Source organism: Scyliorhinus torazame, chromosome 1 (assembly GCF_047496885.1).
Source record: "Scyliorhinus torazame isolate Kashiwa2021f chromosome 1, sScyTor2.1, whole genome shotgun sequence".
In the NCBI taxonomy this organism is placed as follows: domain Eukaryota; kingdom Metazoa; phylum Chordata; class Chondrichthyes; order Carcharhiniformes; family Scyliorhinidae; genus Scyliorhinus; species Scyliorhinus torazame.
Genome location: NC_092707.1, coordinates 380,802,529 through 380,826,615, shown reverse-complemented (window position 1 = coordinate 380,826,615; position 24,087 = coordinate 380,802,529). Strand labels below are relative to the sequence as shown.

Below are 24,087 nucleotides of genomic sequence, written 5' to 3'. Positions count from 1 at the left end.
TCGGAGGGCAAGGGGCCCTCATACGGGACTGGGTATTTTCAAGCGGGCGGTCCGGGTCGGGCACGCAGCAGATCGGGGGCACTATTTCCGCGGTCCAGCTCCACGGTCTGAGTCCACCATGCAGCACACGCAGCCGCTGGAGGCCATCGCTGTGCGCATGCGTGGCCCCTGACCCGGAGGTGCGGGGTCCCGTATCTGCAACTGGAGCTGCGAGCTTCACGATGGCTCCCTGCTAGCCCCCTGCTGAGCTGTGAATCTGTGGCCTTTTGACGCCAGTTTTTCTGGCGTAAAAGACCACAGTTTTCACAACGGCGTGGGGACATAGTCCCTGAAACGGAGAATCCCGCCCAATATTTCTGTGACATCCCAAAGCCCGACATAACATTAAAATTACATTTGAAGTGCCGTTGCTGCTTGAGAGAAAGATTTATGTGCGGAATTGTGGAAATTCTACAATTTGGTTTAATATCGGATTTCTGGCTTTAACCTGATGATTTTCGACGTTGATTCATTCACACCATCAGTAGGTGGCAGTAGCGAACCTGACATACCTGCCAGTCTACTTCATAATATACAATCTCAACTCAGGAAATTCCTACACTTCAGTTCAATGCTGGAATAAAGAGACTAGACCTTTGGGTTCGGTTTCATGTCTGGGTCAATTCAGAAGCAGCACACGTTGATGGATATAATGTTAAATAAATTCACACTTGTCACATTAGTATCCAATTATCAGGCAGACACTGCCAGTATCGGGGAACTGCTCCCAGCACAGGTCTGTGTGTACAAAATCTCCCCGGGAAAGCTACTGCTTTAATACTTTAGGAAGTGTTGTTTTAAAATTAGACAGCAAATGCAATGCTACGGTGAGGAGGCATACAGAACGCAGACAGGCTCGTGTATAACTGTTATGGGCAGCACGGTAGCACGGTGGTTAGCACGGTTGCTTCACAGCGCCAGGGTCCTGGGTTCAATTTCCAGCTTGGGTCACGGTCTGTGCGGAGTCTGCATGTTGTCCCCGTGTCTGCGTGGGTTTCCTCCGGGTGCTCCGGTTTCCTCCCACAAGTCCTGAAAGACGTGCTAGTTAGGTGAATTGGACATTCTGAATTCTCCCTCTGTGTGCCCGAGCAGGCGCCGGAATGTGGTGACTGGGGGTTTTTCATAGTAACTTCATTGCAGTGTTAATGGAAGCCTACTTGTAACAATAATAAAGATTATTATTATTGTTGTATTGCAGCCTGAGACTCGGGATAGCAATATAACTGTGCAACCATGCAGGACAATGTGTCATGCTGTCATTAGGAGGTCCCACAATTTCATACCATTTGCGTCCTTATTTCCTACTAAAGGCAGGGGGCAAGTGGAGGAGAAGGATTTTGCATCACAGAGGCTGAGCTTTCGAAAAGGGTAAAGCCAGCAGAGGTACAGGAGTGTGTGTGGCCAGGGGGGGGGGGTGCTTCTCCCAGATTCTGTCCACAAGCTAGAGCGACAGGACGGGAAAGCCGAGAGGCAGCGTTTTCTTTGAGGTTTAATGCTATAAACCTCAGGCAGTAAAATGCTGTCTGAAATCAGTTTGGACACTCCCAGTCCATTCCCAAGTTGGCACTAAATCCCTAACGTCACACAGAATGGAAGTTGTCAGCTCGTGGCTGTTGATGGCGCTCCCTTGTGAGGTAGAGGCAGGGGGGACAAAAAGAAGCAGAGAAATTTCTTCTCAACGTTGCAGATTGTCAGTCAGCATATCCTGGAGTGACTGAATAAAGAATAACGGTTATTCCGAACCGGAGCGATTGAAAGTGGAGTGATCCGTGAATACCTGGAAAAGATTATAAATCGCCATCTAAATAAGGTCATGAAAACATCACTTAAGCGGCCTCAAATCATCCCTGGAACCATAAAAACTGCACGCCAATGTCAAACTTCAGTCTGGAGTCAATCTGTTTGCCAGCAGGAGCTGTAAGAGCCAACACCCATCAGTCTGAGATGTGTGCTGCAAATGTACAGACTGACGCCCAGTTCCTCCCTAGCTGGATTTGTACTTGCTTCCCACATTCCTTGCCGTGGTCAAAAAATGCGATGCTTATCAGTGCGCAATATCTCTGCTATGGGTTCAGATGCAGTGTTTGCAGGCAATGTATATACAAGTTTGCAGTAAAATTGAAACAAAAACAAATGGGAAAGAATTTCACTCTTTCCGCCTGATCCTGGCTGCCCCGCAGACATTTAATGCGTTAATTGGCCAGAGGCGGAACTGTTGTCCTTCACGCAGGAGGAATTCCCGGGGGGGGGGATTGGTGGTGGCCATAAAAGTCTTTGGAAGACCTTCCCAAAGGGCTCCACAATCTCACAGCAGGATGGGTGAGGCCCTGTCCTCTCCACTGCAGGTCCTGGGGCTGCTGGGACGAGCTATCCGATTTATCATCAGCTATCTGAGGCGGGAATTCCTCCCGAGTGAGGTGCAAAGGTCCCGCCTCTGGCTAACTAACACTCATTGGAGCACAAAATGGTTGCCGATCAGCCAATATCAGCAACAATGTGCTCATCATCGACTCCTCAGATGGCAGGAATGGAGATTCCACAATCTGAAAAAATCATGACCATGATTTTGATCGGGCTTTCCCAATTATTATTTTTAAAAACACAAACAGTCCTAACTCTCACATCAATATTTCAGGGTTACTAAGCAGCTGCGAAATACGCTCGTACAATACACCTTGGATCATTTTGTTCCCCCTTCACTTCTAATCTTCAGAATATCATTAAGTATGGATGGGAAATGTCGCTCACCTGTATTTCTAAGGGGGCAAAGAGCACAGTCCATACCCCAGGCTTCGCCATACATACAGCAGCATTCGGTGTAGGTAGTCCTCCTGCCCACCAAGGGCAGGCCACACACAATCTGACTGCTCACGGTCTGCCAGCATACATCCTCTTCAATAGTTTGCTCTGAAAAAAACAGAAGTTAGGGAAGGATTACATTCAGTATCGTACTGGCCTGGCTCTGGGAGTACATGCATACATGATCAATGGTTTCTCTAATTCTTGTATCCAGTAATGCACTGTCTGGGAGGGTAGTAGAGACGGGAAACCTACAACCTTTAAGTAGTGGGCGAGCTCTTGGAATGTCGTAACATTCAATCCTATGGGCTAAGTACTGGAACGCGGGATCAGTGTGGATTCAGTGTCGTTTTTTTTTCTGTTATAAATTTAGAGTACCCAATTCATTTTTTCCAATTAAGGGACAATTTAGAGTGGCTAATTCACCTACCCTGCACATAGAACATAGAAAAATACAGCACAGAACAGGCCCTTCGGCCCACGATGTTGTGCCGAACCTTTGTCCTAGATTAATCATAGATTATCATAGAATTTACAGTGGAGAAGGAGGCCATTCGGCCCATTGAGGTTGTGGGGGCGAAACCCACACAAACACGGGGAGAATGTGCAAACTCCACATGGACAGTGACCCAGAGCCAGGATCGAACCTGGGACCTCGGCGCCTTGAGGCTGCAGGACTAACCCACTGCGCCACCGTGCTGCCCTCGATTCAGTGTAGTTTTGTCAACGCGATGGGTCGAAGGGCCTCTTCTGTACTGTGTGACTCCAGGAACAGGAGGAGCCATTCAGCCCGTTGAGCCTGTTCCACCATTCAGCTAGATCATGGCAGATCTGTCCTTAACCCCATCTACCTGTCGTCAGTTCCCGAGCCCTTAATACCCCTGCCGAACAAAAAGTGAATCAATCTCATTGTTTCCTCATTTTTAATCGATCCCCAGACACCACAGCGTTTAGTGGGACAGAGTTTCAGTTAACCCTTTGAGGTGGGGAGAGGTGCATCTTGGTATCATTCCTGTGTTACCTCGTCCCATCCAATCAAATCTTTCAGCCATCTTAGACGCTGTAGTTTTGAGGGTTAGCAGGGAAAGTGTGCTCATGTTAGAAGCGGTCCCTGAAGCACTGAAGCAGTTGGTGGGAAAGAAAGAAATGGGGTTAACAGCCTCCAGCCGCTGCAGGAGTGATCATTCGCTGGCCTCTCAAATCATGAAAGACAAAATATTTTCCTCTGCGTGGGTGGCAATTCACCGATAAGCCAGTGAAACACATTCCAAAAAAAAAGAGGACTTTAAAGCAAGAAGCCTTGGACAGCAGGACAATGGCTGTTTGTACAGCTGCTGATTTTCCAGATCTTAGCAAACTTCGGATGAATGTACCTCAGCGGTGCCTGACCCCTGACCTACCCCTACCACTCCCCACCCCTGCCAGCACAGCAGGCGGGGAAGCAGATTGATGCAGCACAGTTGGATATCGATGTGTCTCACATCTAAGTGTAATGTCTTTGCAGGAGGAGAGGCAAAATGACATCGGGGAAACGCCGAGGGACTCCGGCGACCCTTCCAGTTTAAGAAGGCTTAATCACTTGAGTGTCAGCTGCAGTTTAGCTGATAGAAAACTTTCCTCTGGGTTCAAGTCCCACTCCAGGGCCTGAGAATAAAAATCAAAGCTGACACTCCAGCGCAGTACAGAGGGGGCACTGCACTGTCAGAGGTGCTGTCTTTCAGCTGAAATGTTAAACGGAGGATCTGTTTTGGTGGATGCAAAAATCCCACGGCACTCAATCATAGAATCCCTACAGTGCAGAAGCAGGTCATTTGGTCCATAGGGTCTGCATCAGCCCTTGCCTCCAATAGAGCCCCTACCTAGGTCAACCTCCGCTCCGATCCCCGTAACCCCATCTAACCTTTGGGCAATATTAGCATGTTCAATTCTCCTAACCTGCACATCTTTGGACTGTGGGAGGAAACCCATGCACGGGGAGAACGTGCAGACTCCACACAGGCAGTCACCCAAGATGGGAATTGAACCCGGGTCCCTGGCACTGTGAGGTAGCAGTGTTAACTACTGAGCCACCCAACTATTTTGAAGAAGAGCACGAGAGTTATTCCTGGCACCCTGGCCAATGATTCCCTCAATCAACATTACCTAGAACAAATTATCTGATCATAATCACATGACTGATTGTGGGCGTTTGCTCTGTGCACTGTGGCTGCTGCATCTCTTCCATTGCAATAGCGATTAAAACACTTTTGAGATGCCCAGACGGGTTGTGGAAAGTGCATTATAAATTCAAGCATATATTTCAGAAGAAAGAGGCAGCTACCTGGAGTGGAGCCCATTGGGTCAGCAAGAATCCGATGGTTTTGGTCATCCGTATATTGGCTGAGAGCAGCGACAAAGTGGCAGTGCAGTTGTTAAGCACTATCTTTGCTGGTACTAAGGTCACTTTGAGTATGTGTATTGGCTCTAAAACATTAGGACATTTCTGATTGGAGGGCTGTGACTAGTGATGTTCCATAGGGATCAGTGCTGGGACCTTTGCTGTTCGTAGTATATATAAATGATTTGGAGGAAAATGTAACTGGTCTGATTAGTAAGTTTGCGGACGACACAAAGGTTGGTGGAATTGCAGATGACGATGAGGACTGTCAGAGGATACAGCAGGATTCAGATCGTTTGGAGACTTGGGCGGAGAGATGGCAGATGGAGTTTAATCCAGACAAATGTGAGGTAATACATTTTGGAAGGCCTAATACAGATAGGGAATATACAGTGAATGGTAGAACCCTCAAGAATATTGACAGTCAGAGAGATCTAGGTGACTGAAAGGGGCAACACAGGTGGAGAAGGTAGTCAAGAAGGCGTACGGCATGCTTGCCTTCATTGGCCGGGGCATTGAGTATAAGAATTGGCAAGTCATGTTGCAGCTGTATAGAACCTTTGTTAGGCCACACTTGGGGTATAGTGTTAAATTCTGGTCGTCACACTACCAGGAGGATGTGGAGGCTTTGGAGAGGGTGCAGAAGAGATTTACCAGGATGTTGCCTGGTATGGAGGGCATTAGCTATGAGGAGCGGTTGAATAAACTCGGTTTGTTCTCACTGGAATGACGGAGGTTGAGGGACGACCTGATAGAGGTCTACAAAATTATGAGGGGCATAGACAGAGTGGATAATCAGAGGCTTTTTCCCAGGGTAGAGGGGTCAATTACTAGGGGGCATAGCTTTAAGGTGCGATGGGCAAGGTTTAGAGGAGATGTACGAGGCAAGTGTTTTACACAGAGGGTAGTGGGTGCCTGGAACTCGCTACCGGAGGAGGTGATGGAAGCAGGGACGATAGTGACGTTTAAGGGGCATCTTGACAAATACATGAATAGGATGGGAATAGAGGGATACGGACCCAGGAAGTGTAGAAGATTGTTGTTTAGACGGGCAGCATGGTCGGCACAGGCTTGGAGGGCCGAAGGGCCTGTTCCTGTGCTGTACTTTTCTTTGTTCTTTTGAAATGTTCCAGTTTTCCACTCACGTTTGCGTAAAGAGTTGCTTCAATCAGATCAGGCTGCATAACGGTCATTCCACAAATACAATACTTCTTGCCCCCCCCCCCCCCCCCCCCCCCCCACCCAAATAACAAAACTGGCATTTAAATGGCACCTTTAACATCTCAAGGTGCTTCAGAGGAGCGCTGTCAGACAGAGAGTTCACGCAGAAAGAGACAATCGGACAAAGAGGACATTTTTAAACAGGCTGAAATCCACATCATTTAAGCCTATTCAAAAACATCTGACGTGATTTGCAATATAAAATGAATGTGCATCTTTGCAACAGTGACAATGTTGTTCCTGCTGCTGGGACATACCAATCGTGTCTGGAGGCTCAATGCAGCGCTTCCCTGAAGAGTCCAGAATCATTGGGTATGTGCAGAAACAGTTGTACGAGCTGTCGGTGTTGATGCATTGACCACCGATGCAGTTTGATGGATCCTGACACTCGTCGATATCTAGGAATGAAAGGAAACATTGGCTTTAACCACCTGGAGAAACTTATGTTCAACTGGGAACGGAGGGAGGCGGAAGAGAGCAACTGGGCAAAAATGAAGCAAACCCACGATGCTTAGATTCAGAATTCAACTCCACCATCTTTAGAGTCATTTCAAATAGAATTAAGAGGGTTATTTTTCTACATATTGGTTTCCACAAAGGAACTTGGTTTTCCTGTGTCTGTACCCAGGTGCAATGGATTGCTGAGGGGGAACTCGTATCAGGAGAGGGGGAACGCGTATCAGGAAATCACGGCAGATTATTTGATGAGAAAAATTTCCCAAGTTTACTTATTGCAAGGAAAATGAGAGGGCTTTCTTTCTGGGTGTGCGACCTGACCTAACAGTGTCCCAAGTCCAGCTGTCCAAAAATGCGAGTTGTCCGAAAACCAGACATTTTTAGAATGTCCCTTGCATCAATTTTAACTGAGTAAATTTTAAAAAGATCACTGACCCAGACAATTCGGCTAACTATCTAACTCTCCTCGTCGCCACTTGCCATGCCCTGGGCGACAGCACAGGGCTAAATTGCTGGCTTTGAAAGCAGACCAAGGCAGGCCAGCAGCACGGTTCAATTCCCGTACCAGCCTCCCCGAACAGGCGCCGGAATGTGGCGACTAGGGGCTTTTCACAGTAACTTCATTTGAAGCCTACTTGTGACAATAAGCGATTTTCATTTCACCTGACCTGGCTTGACCTGAACTGTCCATTGCCCAAACCACCCAAGCCAAAATCCAGCAAGATCTGGCAAGGCACAGTCTTGGTCCCCGAGGTTGCTGACTTTGAGACACTGTGTCTGTATCTGCTGCACTGTACCTGTATCTGCTGCACTGTACCTGTATCTGCTGCACTATACCTGTATCTTCTGTACTGTAACTGTATCTTCTACACTGTACCTGTATCTGCTGCTATTTACCTGTATCTTCTGTACTGTACCTGTATCTTCTGTACTGTACCTGTATCTTCTGTACTGTACCTGTATCTTCTACACTGTAGCTGTATCTGCTGCACTGTACCTGTATCTGCTGCACTGTACCTGTATCTTCTGTACTGTACCTGTATCTTCTGTACTCTACCTGTAGCTTCTGTACTGTACCTGTATCTTCTGTACTGTACCTGTATCTTCTACACTGTACCTGTATCTGCTGCTTTGTACCTGTATCTTCTACACTGTACCTGGATCTGCTGCACTGTACCTGTATCTTCTGTACTGTACCTGTATCTTCTGCACTGTACCTGTATCTTCTGTACTGTACCTGTATCTTCTGCACTGTACCTGTATCTTCTACACTGTACATGTATCTGCTGCACTGTACCTGTATCTTCTGTACTGTACCTGTATCTTCTGCACTGTACCTGTATCTTCTGCACTGTACCTGTATCTGTTGCACTGTACCTGTATCTTCTACACTGTACGTGTATCTGCTGCACTGTACCTGTATCTTCTACACTGTACCTGTATCTGATGCTTTGTACCTGTATCTTCTGTACTGTACCCGTATCTTCTGTACTGTACCTGTATCTTCTGCACTGTACCTGTATCTTCTACACTGTACCTGTATCTGCTGCACTGTACCTGTATCTTCTACACTGTACCTGTATCTGCTACACTGTACCTGTATCTTCCACACTGTACCTGTATCTGCTGCACTGTACCTGTATCTGCTGCACTGTACCTGTATCTTCTGTACTGTACCTGTATCTTCTGCACTGTACCTGTATCTTCTACACTGTACCTGTATCTGCTTTGTACCTGTATCTTCTACACTGTACCTGTATCTGTTGCACTGTACCTGTATCTTCTACACTGTACCTGTATCTGTTGCACTGTACCTGTATCTTCTACACTGTACGTGTATCTGCTGCACTGTACCTGTATCTTCTACACTGTACCTGTATCTGCTGCTTTGTACCTGTATCTTCTGTACTGTACCTGTATCTTCTGTACTGTACCTGTATCTTCTGCACTGTACCTGTATCTTCTACACTGTACCTGTATCTGCTGCACTGTACCTGTATCTTCTGCACTGTACCTGTATCTGCTGCTTTGTACCTGTATCTTCTGTACTGTACCTGTATCTTCTGTATTGTACCTGTATCTGCTACACTGTACCTGTATCTGCTGCACTGTACCTGTATCTTCTATACTGTACATGTATCTGCTGAATTGTACCTGTACCTTCTACACTGTACCTGTACCTTATATTTGCTGTGTCCAGACTACCTGGGCCACCTGGCACAAACCCAGGAAAACGTTCAGCTTGTCCTTACTGGATCATTGAGTCAGACAGCAACAAAAGGACACTGTTGGGTCTTTGAAAGAACATTTCAATTTATCTCACATTCCTGCTCTTTCCTTATAATGCTTACCTTTCAAGTATTTATCCAATTCTTTTTAACTTATTCATTTTATGCTACGAGCCATTTGAGGCTCATTCTTTGTTGTCTGAATTCCTTTCTGTCTGTAAGGGTTCTAGCACGTCCCAAACCAGGATAAAATTATTCAGTAAACGTTACAATTTGAGAGTTTTGTATCTCCGCACAGGCGAAATGCCAGTGTCTTTAGAAGAACGCTGATGGGTTTGTTATTAGTCTAATTACTTAAACAGTACTTTCTTCCACATAACATGGTGCACTGCCTGTGGAAGTAGTTGAGTCGGAAACATTAGGGACCTTCAAGCAGCTGTTGGATAGGTACATGGATTACGGGAAAATGATATAGTGTAGATTTATTTGTTCTTAAGGGCAGCACGGTAGCATTGTGGATAGCACAATTGCTTCACAGATCCATGGTCCCAGGTTCGATTCCAGCTTGGGTCATTGTCTGTGTGGAGTCTGCACGTCCTCCCCGTGTCTGCGTGGGTTTCCTCCGGGTGCTCCGGTTTCCTCCCACAGTCCAAAGATGTGCGGGTCAGGTGAATTGGCCAATGATAAATTGCCCTTAATGTCCAAATTGCCCTTGGTGTTGGGTGGAGGTGTTGAGTTTGGGTAGGGTGCTCTTTCCAAGAGCTGGTGCAGACTCAAGGGGCCGAATGGCCTCCTTCTGCACTGTAAATTCAATGATAATCTATGATTAATCTAGGACAAAGGTTCGGCACAACATCGTGGGCCGAAGGGCCTGTTCTGTGCTGTATTTTCTATGTTCTATGCATTGGGTCCTATTGAATAGAAGTCCTGTTCACTGAGAGCTGCCAACCATTCAGAGGCTGGCAGCGCCACGGGAGTCGGTGGCAGCTGGCGGTACTGCACTGACCAGAGGCCCAGGTTTCTTACAGGACCCCAGGCCACAGGTGAGTGAAGGAAGTATGGGGGATTATGGGGTGGGAGTTGCAGGAGAAGGGGGGTCAGGGTAGTGTTTTTCAGTGCCTCCGCCGCCCCACCCCCTTCCCCGATGCCAGGACCCACGATTCAGTGCCTGTCTACGAGGGATCACTCCTGCTCCTGGGAGGCCGCCATCACTAAATTGAGGCGGGCTCAGAGACAATGGATGTCAATTGATTCATTAATGAGCCTTATTGACATCCCAATGCTGGTGACTGGGAATCCCACGTCAACTCCTGAGGGGTGGTTTAGCTCATTGGGCTAGACAGCTGGTTTGTGATGCAGAACAAGGCCAGCAGTGCGGGTTCAATTCCCGTACCAGCTGAGAATTCTGAATTCTCCCTCCGTGTACCCGAACAGGCGCCAGAATGTGGCGACTAGGGGATTTTCACAGTAACTTCATTGCAGTGTTAATGTAAGCCTACTTGTGACAATAAAAGATTTTTTTTTTCCCCGCCCTCCAACTTAATCGAGGAAGGTTTTCCTGCTGCCTCTCCTGCGATGAGGTGGTTCTGGTTTCCATGGTTCCCACCCCAGAGGGCTGTATCAAATCTAACCCCAATGAATTGATTTCATTATATTTAGGAGTTGTATTGCAAATTGAACAGAATTTCTTTTTACGCTTAATGTTTGTATATTACTACTGAGCAACATAAGTGATTTTGCACCATACTATGCAAAATATTTGGGATGATTTCACAGACTAGCCTGGGACATGATGTGTATAATTTGTTCATTAGAATTTGTACTATATATTTATCATCATTACATGTGAACATTTGCTAGGGTACTATGCCAATTAACTACTGCTTGAGTCTCTTCAAGACCTGGACAATATCCAGGCTTGGGCTGACAAGTGGCAAGTAACATTCATGCCACATAAGTGCCAAGCATTGACCATCTCCAACAAGAAATTGACATTCAATGGCATTATCATCACTGTATCCTCCACAATCAACATCCTGGGGGTTACCATTGATCAGAAACTGAACTGGACTAGCCATATAAATACTGTGGCTGCCAGAGCAGGTCAAAGGCTAGGAATCCTCTGGTGAATAACTCACCTCCTGACTCCCAAAGCCTGCCCACCATCTACAAGGCACAAGTCAGGAGTGTGATGGAATACTCTCCACTTGCTTGGACAAGTGCAGCTTCAATAACACTCAAGAAGCTCAACACCATCCAGGACAAAGCAGCCCGCTTGATTAATCCCCTTCCACAAAATTCCATCCCTCCATCACCAATGAATAGTAGCAGCCGTGTGTACCATCTACATGGTGCACTGCAGGAACTTACCAATCTTCCTTAGGCAGCACCTTCCAAACCCATGACCACTACCATCTAGAAGGACAAGAGCAGCAGATACCTGGGAACCCCACCACCTGGAGGTTCCCCTCCAAGTCACTCACCATCCTGAACTGGAAATATATTGCCGTTCCTTCACTGTCACTGGGTCAAAATCCTGGGATCCCCTCCCTAATAGCACAGTGGGTGTACCTACACCTCAGGGACTGCAACAGTTCAAGAAGACAGCTCACCACCACTTTCTGAAGGGCACCTAGGGATGGGTAATAGATGCTGGCCTAACCAGTGAAGCCCACATCCCATAAATGAATAAAAAATATACTAGGGTACGATGCCAGCCAATAACAGAGGGGGAGAAACAGAATAAAAGAGCATTGCTGGTGGCAGAATCTTCTAACAGTTCAATCTGAGAGGGAGGAAAATTCTGGGCTGAACTTACCCCTACTTGGAATTGGAGAGTACCATGGCAACCACAAAGCTACATGTGACTGTCCACTGCCTGTACTGAGCGGGTCAGAGAGCTGGAATGAGTGAGTCTCCTGTCTCCAAAGATACCACCAGAGCTGCAAGAGGGATAATCCTTTCTCATTGCCATAATGCAAGACTGGGAATCTGGACCAAGCATGCCTAGGGTTGGAATTCCATGGGGTTCTCCTTCTCCTTCATGGAAAACCCAGTGGAAAACCTGCACGAACTCTGGAAAAAGGACGTAAACACAGTTTGCACCATTGCTTCAGGATTTCCGTGGACCTTCTGCTGTTGTTCCGAATGGATGATCCGGAGAAATTCCCATGGAATTCAACCCCAATATGTCTGCAGAAGCTGCGCTATATATCATTTCAGCCTTACACCATGTATGCCGTAACATGTAAAATAGCAGTTCAGTCTCTCAGCGGGAACATACCATCAGAATCGAGATGCTGAGTGCAGCGCTTCCCTGAAGCATCTAGGACCAGAGGGTGTGTGCAGAAACAGTTGTATGAGCCCTCAGTGTTAATACACTGCCCATTGATGCAACTCGCCGCATCCTGACATTCATCGATATCTAGGAATAAAATATAATTGAAGTGTTACAGTCTGGAGTGTGCAGGAAGCACTGCAGCAACTCACCATGGCTTCTCACCAAGAACTTCCTGAACCTGGAAGGAAGAATGAATGGAGACGATATAAAATAATGGGCACAACTCCGCGAGGGAGCACAGGACCACAGACACCTGGGAGTGTAGGACAAACACACCATTGAAGGCGGCAGACCAGATTGAGAAAGTGGTTAATAAGTCAGACAGAATCCTGGGCTTTATGAATAGAGGCAGAAAGTACAGAGGAAAGGAAATTATGATGAACCTTTAGTAAACATTGGTTTGGTGTCAACTTGTTTTTAATTCATTTTTTACGGGATGTGGGCTTCGCTGGCTAGGCTAGCATTTATTGCCCATCCCTAATTGCCCTTGAGAAGATGGTGGTGAGCCGGCTTCTTGAACCGCTGTAGTCCCTGAGGTACAGGTGCACCGCCAGTGCTATTAGGGAGACTGGAATATTCAGCGGGATGTACCGGTCGCATTGCGCCCAAAACTCAGCGTGGCGCAACACGACCGGTTGATTTCAGGAGATCCCACTTCCGGGATCTACCTGGCTTGCTATGCCTCGCGGGATCTAACGCGATCTCGCAAGACGTCCCCATGGATCATTTTCTGGCAAATCTGTATATAAGAGCGAGACAGCTAGTCTCAATCTAACATGTGTTCCCGAGATCTACCCAAGGGGTGGGATCTAATCCCCTCGCCTTGGAGAACTAGGGTTCAAAACAAGACAAACTTAGCTTTTTACAGATTAAAAAGCTGATAAACTCTTTGTCCGTTCCCCAATATCTGTAAAAAGTTACAACAAATCTCCTGTGGATTTACCAACCAAAAAAATCCATTTGTATTTTATCTTTCTGCCTGCTGTTAATATCCAGCATTTCCTGTTTCTGTCTCAATTCCTTTAATTTTGTGGCTCTGAACATTTAAAGTTGAGGCTTTGCGACAGCAATAAAGATTTGATATCACTTAAAAGAATTTTTGAAAACTGCTTTCGATTTAACCGCTTGATTTTTGCGGTGTACGCAGCTGGAAACGGTGAGGTATCTGTGCTCCTCACTGCTGCTTTGTAAAAAAATTGTCAAACTATTTTGCAGAGAATTCATTTTTATCTTCACACGTTCACTTCTGAAAAGTTGTGAAGTCAGAACAATGGCACTGAACAGGCACACGTTATTGTGGGCTTAAAATCAGATTGTGGTGCCACTGGGTGTTGCGGGGCAGGGTTTAAACTTTGCACATGACCTTTCTCAACCATAGCTGCTGTGCCTTCAGGTCAGTATTTACCGCTTCTTAAAGTCTGGAAACTAAATGAATATTTGCGGAATCTGTGTTGCATGTCTTCTCAGTCAAACGGTTCAGACAAATTCTGTATAAATTAGGTAGACTGTCATTAAATGTGGCCAACTTCCTGAGCAAAACAGCTGGGAAAATCTGCAGGATGCTGCAGAAAGTCAGGCAGCCCAAAGGTCATTAGCTAGGCCTAAGGTCAACGTGGGGTCAGAGTGGAGGGAGGAAGAGGGGGGGGGGGGGGGGCAGTGTTTAAGCAATGTAGGTGATGTATAAGGCCCGGATTTGCAAGAATACATGAATCTCTCACCTATTCCCGCCTATTAGACAGGTGCTTCCCGGATTAGACATGTTAAAGGTTCCAGCAGGAAGGGAGAGAGCATCCTTTCCATTTTAACTGCTTCCCAGCCAGGTTTCCATCTGATGGAATATTAAAATCATCTCCAACAGTCCAATGATGTGCAGGTTGGGTGGATTGGCCATGCTAAATTGCTCCTTTGTGTCCAAAGATGTGTAGGTTAGGTGGGGTTATGGGGATAAGGCAGGAGAGTAGATTTAGGCAGGATGCTCTTTTGGAGGGTCAGTGCAGACTCAATGGGCCGACTGGCCTCCTTCTGCACGCTAGGGATTCTATGATTCTATGAACTCCTGCCCTGTTTCAAGTCACATTCTGTTTATATCTGTGCACATACAAACTAGCCACTCTTAACTACCTTTTCCGATTATGGAACCCCTTGCTCTTCATCGCTCTCTTCATTACCTTAGTCTGTCTCTATTTCAGAATGTGGAGATGCCGGCGTTGGACTGGGGTGGGCACAGTAAGAAGTCTTACAACACCAGGTTAAAGTCCAACAGGTTTGTTTCGAATCACTAGCTTTCGGAGCACTGCTCCTTCCTCAGATGAAGTCAGTGATCTGAACATCCACATAGTCTATTTGTGCTAGGTTGGTGATGGGACTATAAGTTGCGAAGCAAACTTACCAAGACACTGCAGTTTGACTGGATCATAATACAAGCCTTGTCTGCAGTAACACTCATAGCCAGGCTGTGTGTTCAGGCAAAACCCATTCTTACAAATCTCTTGTCCAAATAAAACACATTCATCAGCATCTGTGAACAAAACAAAAGTACGTTTTTTCTATAATAAACAGACCGCAAAACTAACATCTGATTCTAATCAAACCAGTGAGTAGCATGTTCTGAAACTCTCCCTCACAATCAGTCCTGCCCAATACTGTCACTTGCCTTTAATGATGCAAGGTACAATGTAGACCTTTCACTTGTTCCATTTGCGAATGCCAGTTGGTGCCGGATGATACTGAAGCCAATCTTCACTCAGTCATATATTTATTTACAGAGTGAAACATTACATACATATACCTCCTAATTCACCCACACCAGCTTCAGTGAGTGCCTCTTTGTATGGGGAGTCAATGGTGTAGTGGCATCGGCATTGGACAAGTAATCCAGTGACCCGGGGAAATGTCATGTTCGAATCCCACCATGGCAGTCGGTGAAATTTGAATTCAATAAAAATCTGAAATTAAAAAGCATTCGGGTCCAAAGAAGGAAACCTGCCATCCTTACCTGACCTACATGTGACTCCAGATCCTCAGCAACGTGGTTGACTTTTAAAAAGCTTAACAAGCCCCATAGTTCAACCAAGGGACAATTAGGGATGGGCAACAAATGCTGCTCGCACAGCAATTAATTAAAAAAGTGCTCACCACACACACACACACACATACTCCAATCATAGAAGTTTGAAGGGCTTTGAGCTTTGGAAGGAAAAACTATTTCTACTGATTGGTAAATTGACATTTGAAGAGCATTAACACCAAAAGAATTCCTCCGCCGCCCCGCAAGATTCATCCGACATCTTCTTGCGGGGCGGCCACGGGGAGGACGGCAACCGCGCATGTGCGGGTGACGTCATTTACGCGGCGCCGGTCGCGTAAATGACGCGGCATCGCTCCTAGCTCCCCAGGGGCCGGAGAGTAGGGGGCTGGGAGCGGCCTCCGACGCCGGAGTGAAACACTCCGGTTTTCACTCCGCCGTCGGGACTTAGACACCCGATGGGAGAATTCGCCTATGGAAAGAGAAATATTAAGCGTTGAGAGCCGACACAAGAATGATGAGAAGAATGGCCTTTTGCGCTGTGAATTTTTAGGTTAAATTATTAAGTACCATTCTGTAAATTCTGAAGAAAATATGAAAATGGAGAATAAAAATATTTAAATAAAAAAATAAATCTCAGCAGGTCTGCCAGCATCTGTGGAGAGAGAAGGGAGCTAATGTTTTGAGTCTGGATGACTCTTGGTCACAGCTTTGAGAGAGTCATCCAGACTCGAAACGTTAGGTACCCTTTCCCTCTGCAGATGCTGCCTGATGTGCTGAGATTATCCAGTATTTTCAGTTTTTTTCCTGTTGTGTTCATTCTCCCCTGCCGGGGTACCTGGGGCGAGAGCGGCCGCCGTCGGCAGGACGGGAAGATTCCGCAGGCAGGAATTCTGGAAAGCCCCGCCCGTAATGTGACTGATGTCACCACAAGTATCGCTGTTAAATGCAGCTTTTCCATATATCCAATTGTGCTGCTTGTCCTGAATTGTGCTTGCAGCTTCCCAACAAACGCCACCAACAAATCACCATGAGACGGTTCAAAGGATAACCAGGAAGATTTGAAGGACAAAAAGGTTGAGGGAAGGTTTTGCGATGTATGTAAGTGGGCGCAGCTTATCAAAATGAGGTGGGCCCATTGCTGTGATGGCTTCTTAACCCTGCGCGGGGAGAACTCTTACAACAGGATAGAGTGATTTTCTTGCACCTCTGGCAATGCAAACAATACACCTCAGAAAAAGCAGAATCCTGAGATTTTGGCAGTAAGTGTGTGCTATTTTCTGACCACTGAAGCTCAAGCGCCTGTTGAAACGACATTTACACAAGACACATTCGGGTAGGTTGTGATAATCCAGGCTAAATGTAGTTGCTCTCATCTCTGTTGCCAGTCTCCAAAGGCCAAGCAGATCGTGCAGCTGGTCTGCTTCCGGGCTTCAATCAATGAGGATTTGAGACAGCTGCTGGGAGACAAACGGCCCGGGGGTGTCTCTCTCCTTTTGGCCTTCCTGTAGAAATTTAAGGCTGAGGAAGTAGCTTTGACTTTGGGTGATTGTGAAAATTGGAACTGCAAAGCATTATGAATTGCCCCCACATTGAGACATCTCCACTGATTTTCATTCCTATGGGCTTCAGTGCAGATCAGAAGAGGGGAATAATGAGTGGCTGCGTCAGTATTGTTTCGCCGGCACCCAGAGTCCATATCACCCCCTAAACCTCTGCTCAATGCCACAGCAGACAACTGAGATTGGCAGGACAGAATCGCCAGTTAGGCCTATCCAACAAAGTGCAGAATTCTGCGATCTCTGTGTAACTCTCAGGAACAACAACTTACATTTAGGTAGTGCCTTTAACATAACAAAGCAGCCCAAGGCATTTCAGCAGACTGCTATTGTGCAGAATCTAATACTGAGTCACACAAAGGGATATTACAGCAGATGGCCACAGCTGGGTCAGAGAGGCAAGCTTCAAGGAGCATCGTAAAGGAGTAGAGCAAGGTAGAGATCCGGAAAGGCACAGGGAGAGAATTCCAGAGGTTGGGACCTAGGCAACTGAAGGCATAGCCACCAGTGCTGTTTATAATCCAGGAAGCTCAAGTGGCCAGAATTGGAGGAGCACAGAAATCTCAGCGGGTTGTGGGGCTGAAGGAGCTTACAGAGATGGGGAGGGGTAAGGCTGCGGAGGAGGGATTTGAAAACAAGGATAAGAATTTGTGGGACAAGAGCCTCAGGAATGAGGTGAGCAGGACTTGGGCAAATCAAGACAAGGGCAGCAGAGTTTTTGATGACATCAAGCTGATGGGGGTTGGGGAGTGAACAGTAGGAGGCCATGCATTGGAATAGCCAAGTCTGGAGTTAACAAAGGTCTGGATGAGGGCTTCAGCAGGAGATGAGCTGGGACAGGGGCAAAGGTGAGAGGCATTATAGATATGGAAATGGACATTTTTCATGATGGGGCAAATGTGCGGCAGGAAACTCATCTCGGAGGTCAAATATGAACAGTGTGGCCTCAGCTATCTGAATAGGTAACAGGATATTTTATCTTTCTACCATTGGCATGAGCTCCCCTATCCAGGCTAGGCAGCAAATCTAGTGCGGTTCCCACTGCCAAATCCACAAGTCCGATGAAAGGATACGGAATGTGCAGAATTACACCTGTTGTATGAACCAGCAATGAGATGTTGCCAAAGGCTGTAATTGTACATGCACAGAGACTTGCACATGAATAGCTAAGCTTTGTTGTCACATCTAAAAATATGCTAAAGCAGAGCTGTAAATTCCTCCACATACCCAATTGTGCTTTTCTGAGAAGCTGAATTATTTTTGATCCAAGAGTCTAGTTGGATTCCATTTGAGCCGAACACTGGGATGTTTGAATAGACTCGAAGAGGACTCATTCCTATAGTTAGTGAAGCATAAATCAGCTCTGTCTACACTGACATGGTCTGGCTTTTATAATCCCCTGTTCACTTTGCCATTTTCAGAGCTTTTAAACATGGGCAAATAAGCTACCCTGCATGACAAAACATCCAACAGAAAGTTGCAGGAGAGCAAACCTTTAAATGTAAAATTGGAACCGGGACAGATTCAATGTCCAGGAGAATTATTGAAGGCTCAGTTCTTTTTCTGACCTGTGAATTCTGGTGTATCAATGATTGATGCACCAGTTGAATGATTTTAGGTGCTCGCAACACTAATACAATTTTGTAAACTGGTTGCTTGACTGAAAATGTATTCCCCCAATTTACATCTTGATTCTAGGGGATCTTGTGGGCACAATGGCAGGGCCCCTAACTCTGGACCAGAAGTCCCGGTTCCAAGTCCAACGCCAGGACTTATTGGCCGAGGAAGGCGTGTTTGTAACCTGGTTTAACAGGTTGCTAATCAGCTCAGGAATCCTTCTACCACTTCCCCCCACTCTTCCCCAAAGAGGAAAACAGCGTGTGTGTGAGGGGGAAGAAAGAAATCTTAATTAGAGTGCCTTCACACAATCCTGAGGTAAATATTCGTGAACAGGGTCAGGCTCACTGCTCCAACACCTTTTAGGAGTCAGCCACATGTGTATCTGCTCCTTAAACTGCTAGACAATGAGGTATGAGCACAGTAACACCTCACTCTGCCATGAAACCATGGAACAGGCAAAGGATTCAATGGAAAAAGAATCAGTCTGATCCATTCTTTTTAAATGGCCTATTGGGTATAGGTGCAGTTCTTCTGCCAAAAACCAGAAGATGAGGTTACCAAGCCTGAAAATATCCAGCTAAAGGTATGTTGAAGGAGAAGGTGTTTCACACTCAGATGTGTGAATTGATGGACTTGGTTGGCACCTGCACACATTTTTCTTCTTATCCCCGAATTCTCCGTCTGAAATCAGGTCCCTGCGATTATGTGTTGGGCCAGGCCCAAGTGCCGTCATTTCTTACTATGGGTAGGGTGAGGAGGCAGGTCTCAAGTTTGCCGAACCCAGAATGCGGGGGGTGGGTCGAACACCGTGCTCTTAGCATCAAATTGATCCACATGCCTGATGTCCAATCAACGGAGCTAACTGCTCCACAGTCCCGCCTCAATCATAGCCAAGCAAGTGAAGCACTCACCAACAGATACTGTACTCAACAGTGTAATGGGTGTAGACTCTAGGCCACTGAAGGAGGGAGGTGACAATGATCTGAATGGGATCAGAACTTGGACCTGGAGGGGTAATCCTGCAATCCTGTCATCAGCGTGCGCCAGCGCTCAAGAGAGCAAGTTGGTGACTGGGCTACAGCATGGTACACCCCCCCCCCTGATTTTCCCAACACAGGTATCCACTTGGAAGCCTGTGATTGTTACAGTGTGACTCCTTAAGAGGACAAGTTGAATCAGATTATCTGAACTTCATTTGCTCATGCTTTAGTGTCCCCAATCCTTTTAAAGCATTGATTACCTACATAGCATGTATCACTTTTAGCAGTGTATGTTCCTTGGAATGTTGAACCAACAATCAGACCCACGCCTCAATTAACATTTGTGATGCTTTGGTTTCTACCTGGTTTCAAACTGAAAATGATGTTGACGACATCTTAACCTAAAATGCTGCCGCGTCGGCCTATTGATGTCATGTGATGCATGTTATTGAAATGTATGGTCCAATTCTGACCTTTGTAGTTGTGTCCGCTGATTCCAAAGGCTGAGTCTCCATTAGGTATGAGGCCTTTTCCCTCGGGACACAGGGCAGCGAATTCAGCTAAGGAATAAAATAGAAAAGTTAATTAAAGAGAGGCCTGGGGCCACTGGCAGATAATGTTATCTTATACATCAAGCTGTATGGTACATGTAACATAAAATATAACACTGAGATATAGGCCCCGATCGAACAGCCACTCTGCGCCCAAAAAGCAGTGCGCCACGGCGCACGAGGGCAGACAAAGTGGAGACCCCGCTCCCGGGATCTATCCGGCTCACAACGCCTCGCGAGACGCTGCAATGTGAATCCTGCTCATTGCAGGCGGGGTCACCTTTTGGAGAATCTGCATATTAGAGCGAGACAGACAGTCTCACTGTGATATGCTGTTTCGTGAGGCACAAGAGACGTTGGGATTCATCCCCTTCGCCTCGGAATCCTCGGGCGAACGGCACTCGTGGGGGTCTCCCAGGGGATCGTAGCCCCCCCCAGGTGAATGCCCTTTGGGCAAGGTGGTACCCGGGCACTGCTGCTGCCAACCTGGCACCCTGACAGTGTCAGCCTGCCACCCTGACAGTGCTAGCCTGCCACCCTGACAGTGTCAGCCTGCCACCTTGACAGTGCCACCTGCATGCCAGCTGGGCACTGCCCAGGTGGCACTGCCAGCTGGCAGGAGTACCAGGTTGGCACTGCCAATGTGCCAAGCTGGCATTTTCCACGCAGCAGCAATTGGACCAGGGGTGCCTTGCACGGATATTGGAGGGGGTGTGGGGAGGGGCCTGGGCCTCATTGTGCGTTGGGGCTTTAGGGGTTGCGTCGGTGGCTCCAGAGATCGGGATGCCATTTAATAATGACATCCCGATATCCCGCTACACTAAGGAATTCCAGCGAGCGGAGCTCCTCAGTGCACAAAGATGGCTTATATGCAGCCTCGGCCATGCGTTCCCCGCTGAGGCTCCCCCCCATCTAATCCAAGTGATGTTTAATAGCATTGTGTTTCTCTGTGTGTGTGCGCCGGGAAAAACAGGGCTAAACGTGCTCACTATGGGACTTTATTCCCATTTAGTTAAATCGCGTCCTTAATCTATGCAGGTGAAGAGGGCCTTTGTGATATTTGTACAGCTGCTCAGTTACAAGTGCACTTATAACCAGCTAAGACATCATCAGCTTTATCCTCTTCAACACAAATTTTCTTGATCTAAAAAGCCCACAATATTCTCCACATGCTGACTATGCAACAAGAAGGAACAGCAATTTAGCATCATGAAAGGTCCCAAGGTGCTTCACAGCAGCATTTTAAAACAAATTAGTCTTCGTTACATAGAGGATTAGCTGCTGTTTGAAAACGCTGCGCTTGCAGATAGCTGGACATTTGTCGCTTCTTGCCCGTACAATCCGAGAATCAGTGGGTCTCAGATCAAAGCCACATTTATCCATTCCTATTGAAACAACAATAGGCGAGCAGCCAGCCAATCTGTTGGTGCGCTCCGGGTGATTGCTCCTCAGCAAAGTGGGAGTGGAAGTCTTTGGCCTACACCACACCCAAGGCACTCTCCGTATGCCCAAATGATTGGCTAGCTCAAGAGAGGCTGTAAGCCAGAGTGCACACAATGGACATGGCTCATTTACCCGGCCGTCGCTCCAACTATCCTTTAATTTAGGTATCCAACTCATAGTGTGAACGGAATGCCCAATTAGTGCTTCAGTGGCACTGCACCCAATTAGGATAGAAAGCAGAGGTGATATTCAAATCTCTAAAACACGTAAGCATCACTGCCCTCCTCCTTGCCTTCTGGCCCCGGTACATGTGCATTTCAATCCTGGTGTCCAAGGAAGTATCTGGGATACAAAGTACACACAGTCCCATTCAATGGCTTGCTGAGCCCAGAATGCATTATTGAGACAGGCACATCCAGAACTCCGCCAGGGGAACGTATCACATTAAGTTATACAAATAACCCAAACTGAGGCTAGCTCACTAATAGAATTAGCCATAGAATTTACAGTGCAGAAGGAGGCCATTCGGCCCATCGAGTCTGCACCGGCTCTTGGAAAGAGCGCCCTACCCAAGGTCAACACCTCCACCCTATCCCCATAACCCAGTAACCCCACCCAACACAAAGGGCAATTTTGGACACTAAGGGCAATTTATCATGGCCAATCCACCTAACCTGCACATCTTTGGACTGTGGGAGGAAACCGGAGCACCCGGAGGAAACCCACGCACACATGGGGAGGACGTGCAGACTCCGCACAGACAGTGACCCAAGCCGGAATCGAATCTGGGACCCTGGAGCTGTGAAGCAATTGTGCTAACCACTATGCTACCGTGCTAACCACTATGCTAATGTCCAGGTTCAGCTGTGTGGGGTGGCTGAACCATGCCAAAGGGGGGGCTTCACTTCTGATCTAACCCGCAGTGGTAATCCTCAGCTTCATGGATTTGCCACACAGAGATAAGTTCATCAATTCTTATGCAGAGTAAATAACATGCCCTCAGCAAACATACAAGGAACTTCAGAGAGGGCAGTTTGTCCATCAAACCCACGTACAATAACATTGCAACCAGACATCTCCACAGACGCAAACTTACGAGTGCCAAACACCGGACAGGGGAACACTTCACAATTGTCACCCCAGCCTGCTCCCAGGGTGCAGCAACACTCCTGCTTCGTGACGTTGGAGGTCAGGACATTATCACAGAAGTGGGCATCGTTTAGATTGTAGTAGCATTCCTTCTTCTCTTCGGTCTGTTCAAGTACTGAAGAAAGAAAGCACACAATGTTCAATGAAACTTGGCATCATTACATTTCAATGAATTACTGTTCACAATGCCCCATATCTATTGAACCCTTTAATCTGCACCTGCCCTGGTCAATCTAAGCTTCCCTATGTGCAACGTTACCTAAATCTACAGGAGAGTGGCTAATCCTGATTACTGATACCTACAAGTTCCATACAATCTTTCATGTCCAATGGTCCAAGAAAATGTTTGTATTTTGAACCATTCAACAAAAGCTCCCATGGCGATGATGCTCTTCTCTTATGGCCTTCATGCATTTCTTTATTTAGTTACTGCAAATGCTCTTTTATTGTTCCAGCTAAAACACGATGGACTTCCTGTAGCGCACAAAGACTCCGTGAGACGAATAGAGTGAAGTCGATGAGGCTTTATTAAGCGTGTCTGTTCCCCCGCAGCTCGATAGTAGAATGGCCTGCGGGGGAGGACTCCGGCTTCTTATACTCCGCCTTCAGGGCGGAGCTAGAGGTCAACGGCCAACCAGGACCCGGGATCTGTCAGCCAATGACATTAGGGCTTCCAGTCCCACATGACCCCCAATACATACTACCACATTCACCCCTTGTCAAAAATGAACCCGGCGGGGTGATGCTTCGTATGGTGGTAAGGGTTTGCAGGGCTGGTCCTGGGAGGAAAAAAACATTCACATGGCAATACAGTATTGTACAATTTTGTCCTGTTTCAACTATTTACAGAGGGTATAGGGAGAAAAGCAAAATGTTCTTGTGAAAAGTCCATATTTTGATTTAGATCGACGCCACGAGTCGGTCGGGCGGTCTGGTCGTCCGTGTCGATCGCCTCGGCCCCGGTGGTGGTGGTGGTGCTTGTACCGGTGTTGTCGTCTCTGGGAGCCTTACGGTTTCAGCTTGGGCTTTATTCTTGGTCGGGCCTGAGGGGAGGGGAACCGATCCTCCTGGGAAGGGGGCGGTCGCGGGGTGCGGCGGTGGCAGGAAGGGGGGGGGGTTGGGTGAATGGTGTCGGGGGGGGTGTGTGTGTTGCCGGCGGGCACCAGATCCCGCAGGGAGACCGTGTCCTGCCGGCCGTCGGGGTACTCCACGTAAGCGTACTGCAGGTTCGCGTGGAGGAGGTGAACCCTTTCGACCAACGGGTCCGCCTTATGTGCCCGCACATGCTTTCGGAGCAAGG

At 47.2% G+C, this 24,087-nt stretch overlaps 1 protein-coding gene across 7 annotated transcripts in view; it reads right to left on the bottom strand.

Moving 5' to 3' along the window:
* The window catches only part of ltbp1 (latent transforming growth factor beta binding protein 1), a 533,746-nt gene that overhangs the window by 142,853 nt on the left and 366,806 nt on the right, over positions 1–24,087 (bottom strand). For all 7 annotated transcript variants that reach the window (XM_072512266.1, XM_072512285.1, XM_072512304.1 and 4 more), the window contains 6 exons: positions 22,735–22,902; positions 20,118–20,204; positions 14,850–14,978; positions 12,404–12,544; positions 6,694–6,834; positions 2,788–2,946 (listed from right to left, as the gene is read on the bottom strand). In XM_072512266.1, the coding sequence (XP_072368367.1) occupies positions 2,788–2,946; positions 6,694–6,834; positions 12,404–12,544; positions 14,850–14,978; positions 20,118–20,204; positions 22,735–22,902 (825 nt within the window). The remainder of the gene's footprint in view (positions 1–2,787; positions 2,947–6,693; positions 6,835–12,403; positions 12,545–14,849; positions 14,979–20,117; positions 20,205–22,734; positions 22,903–24,087) is intronic.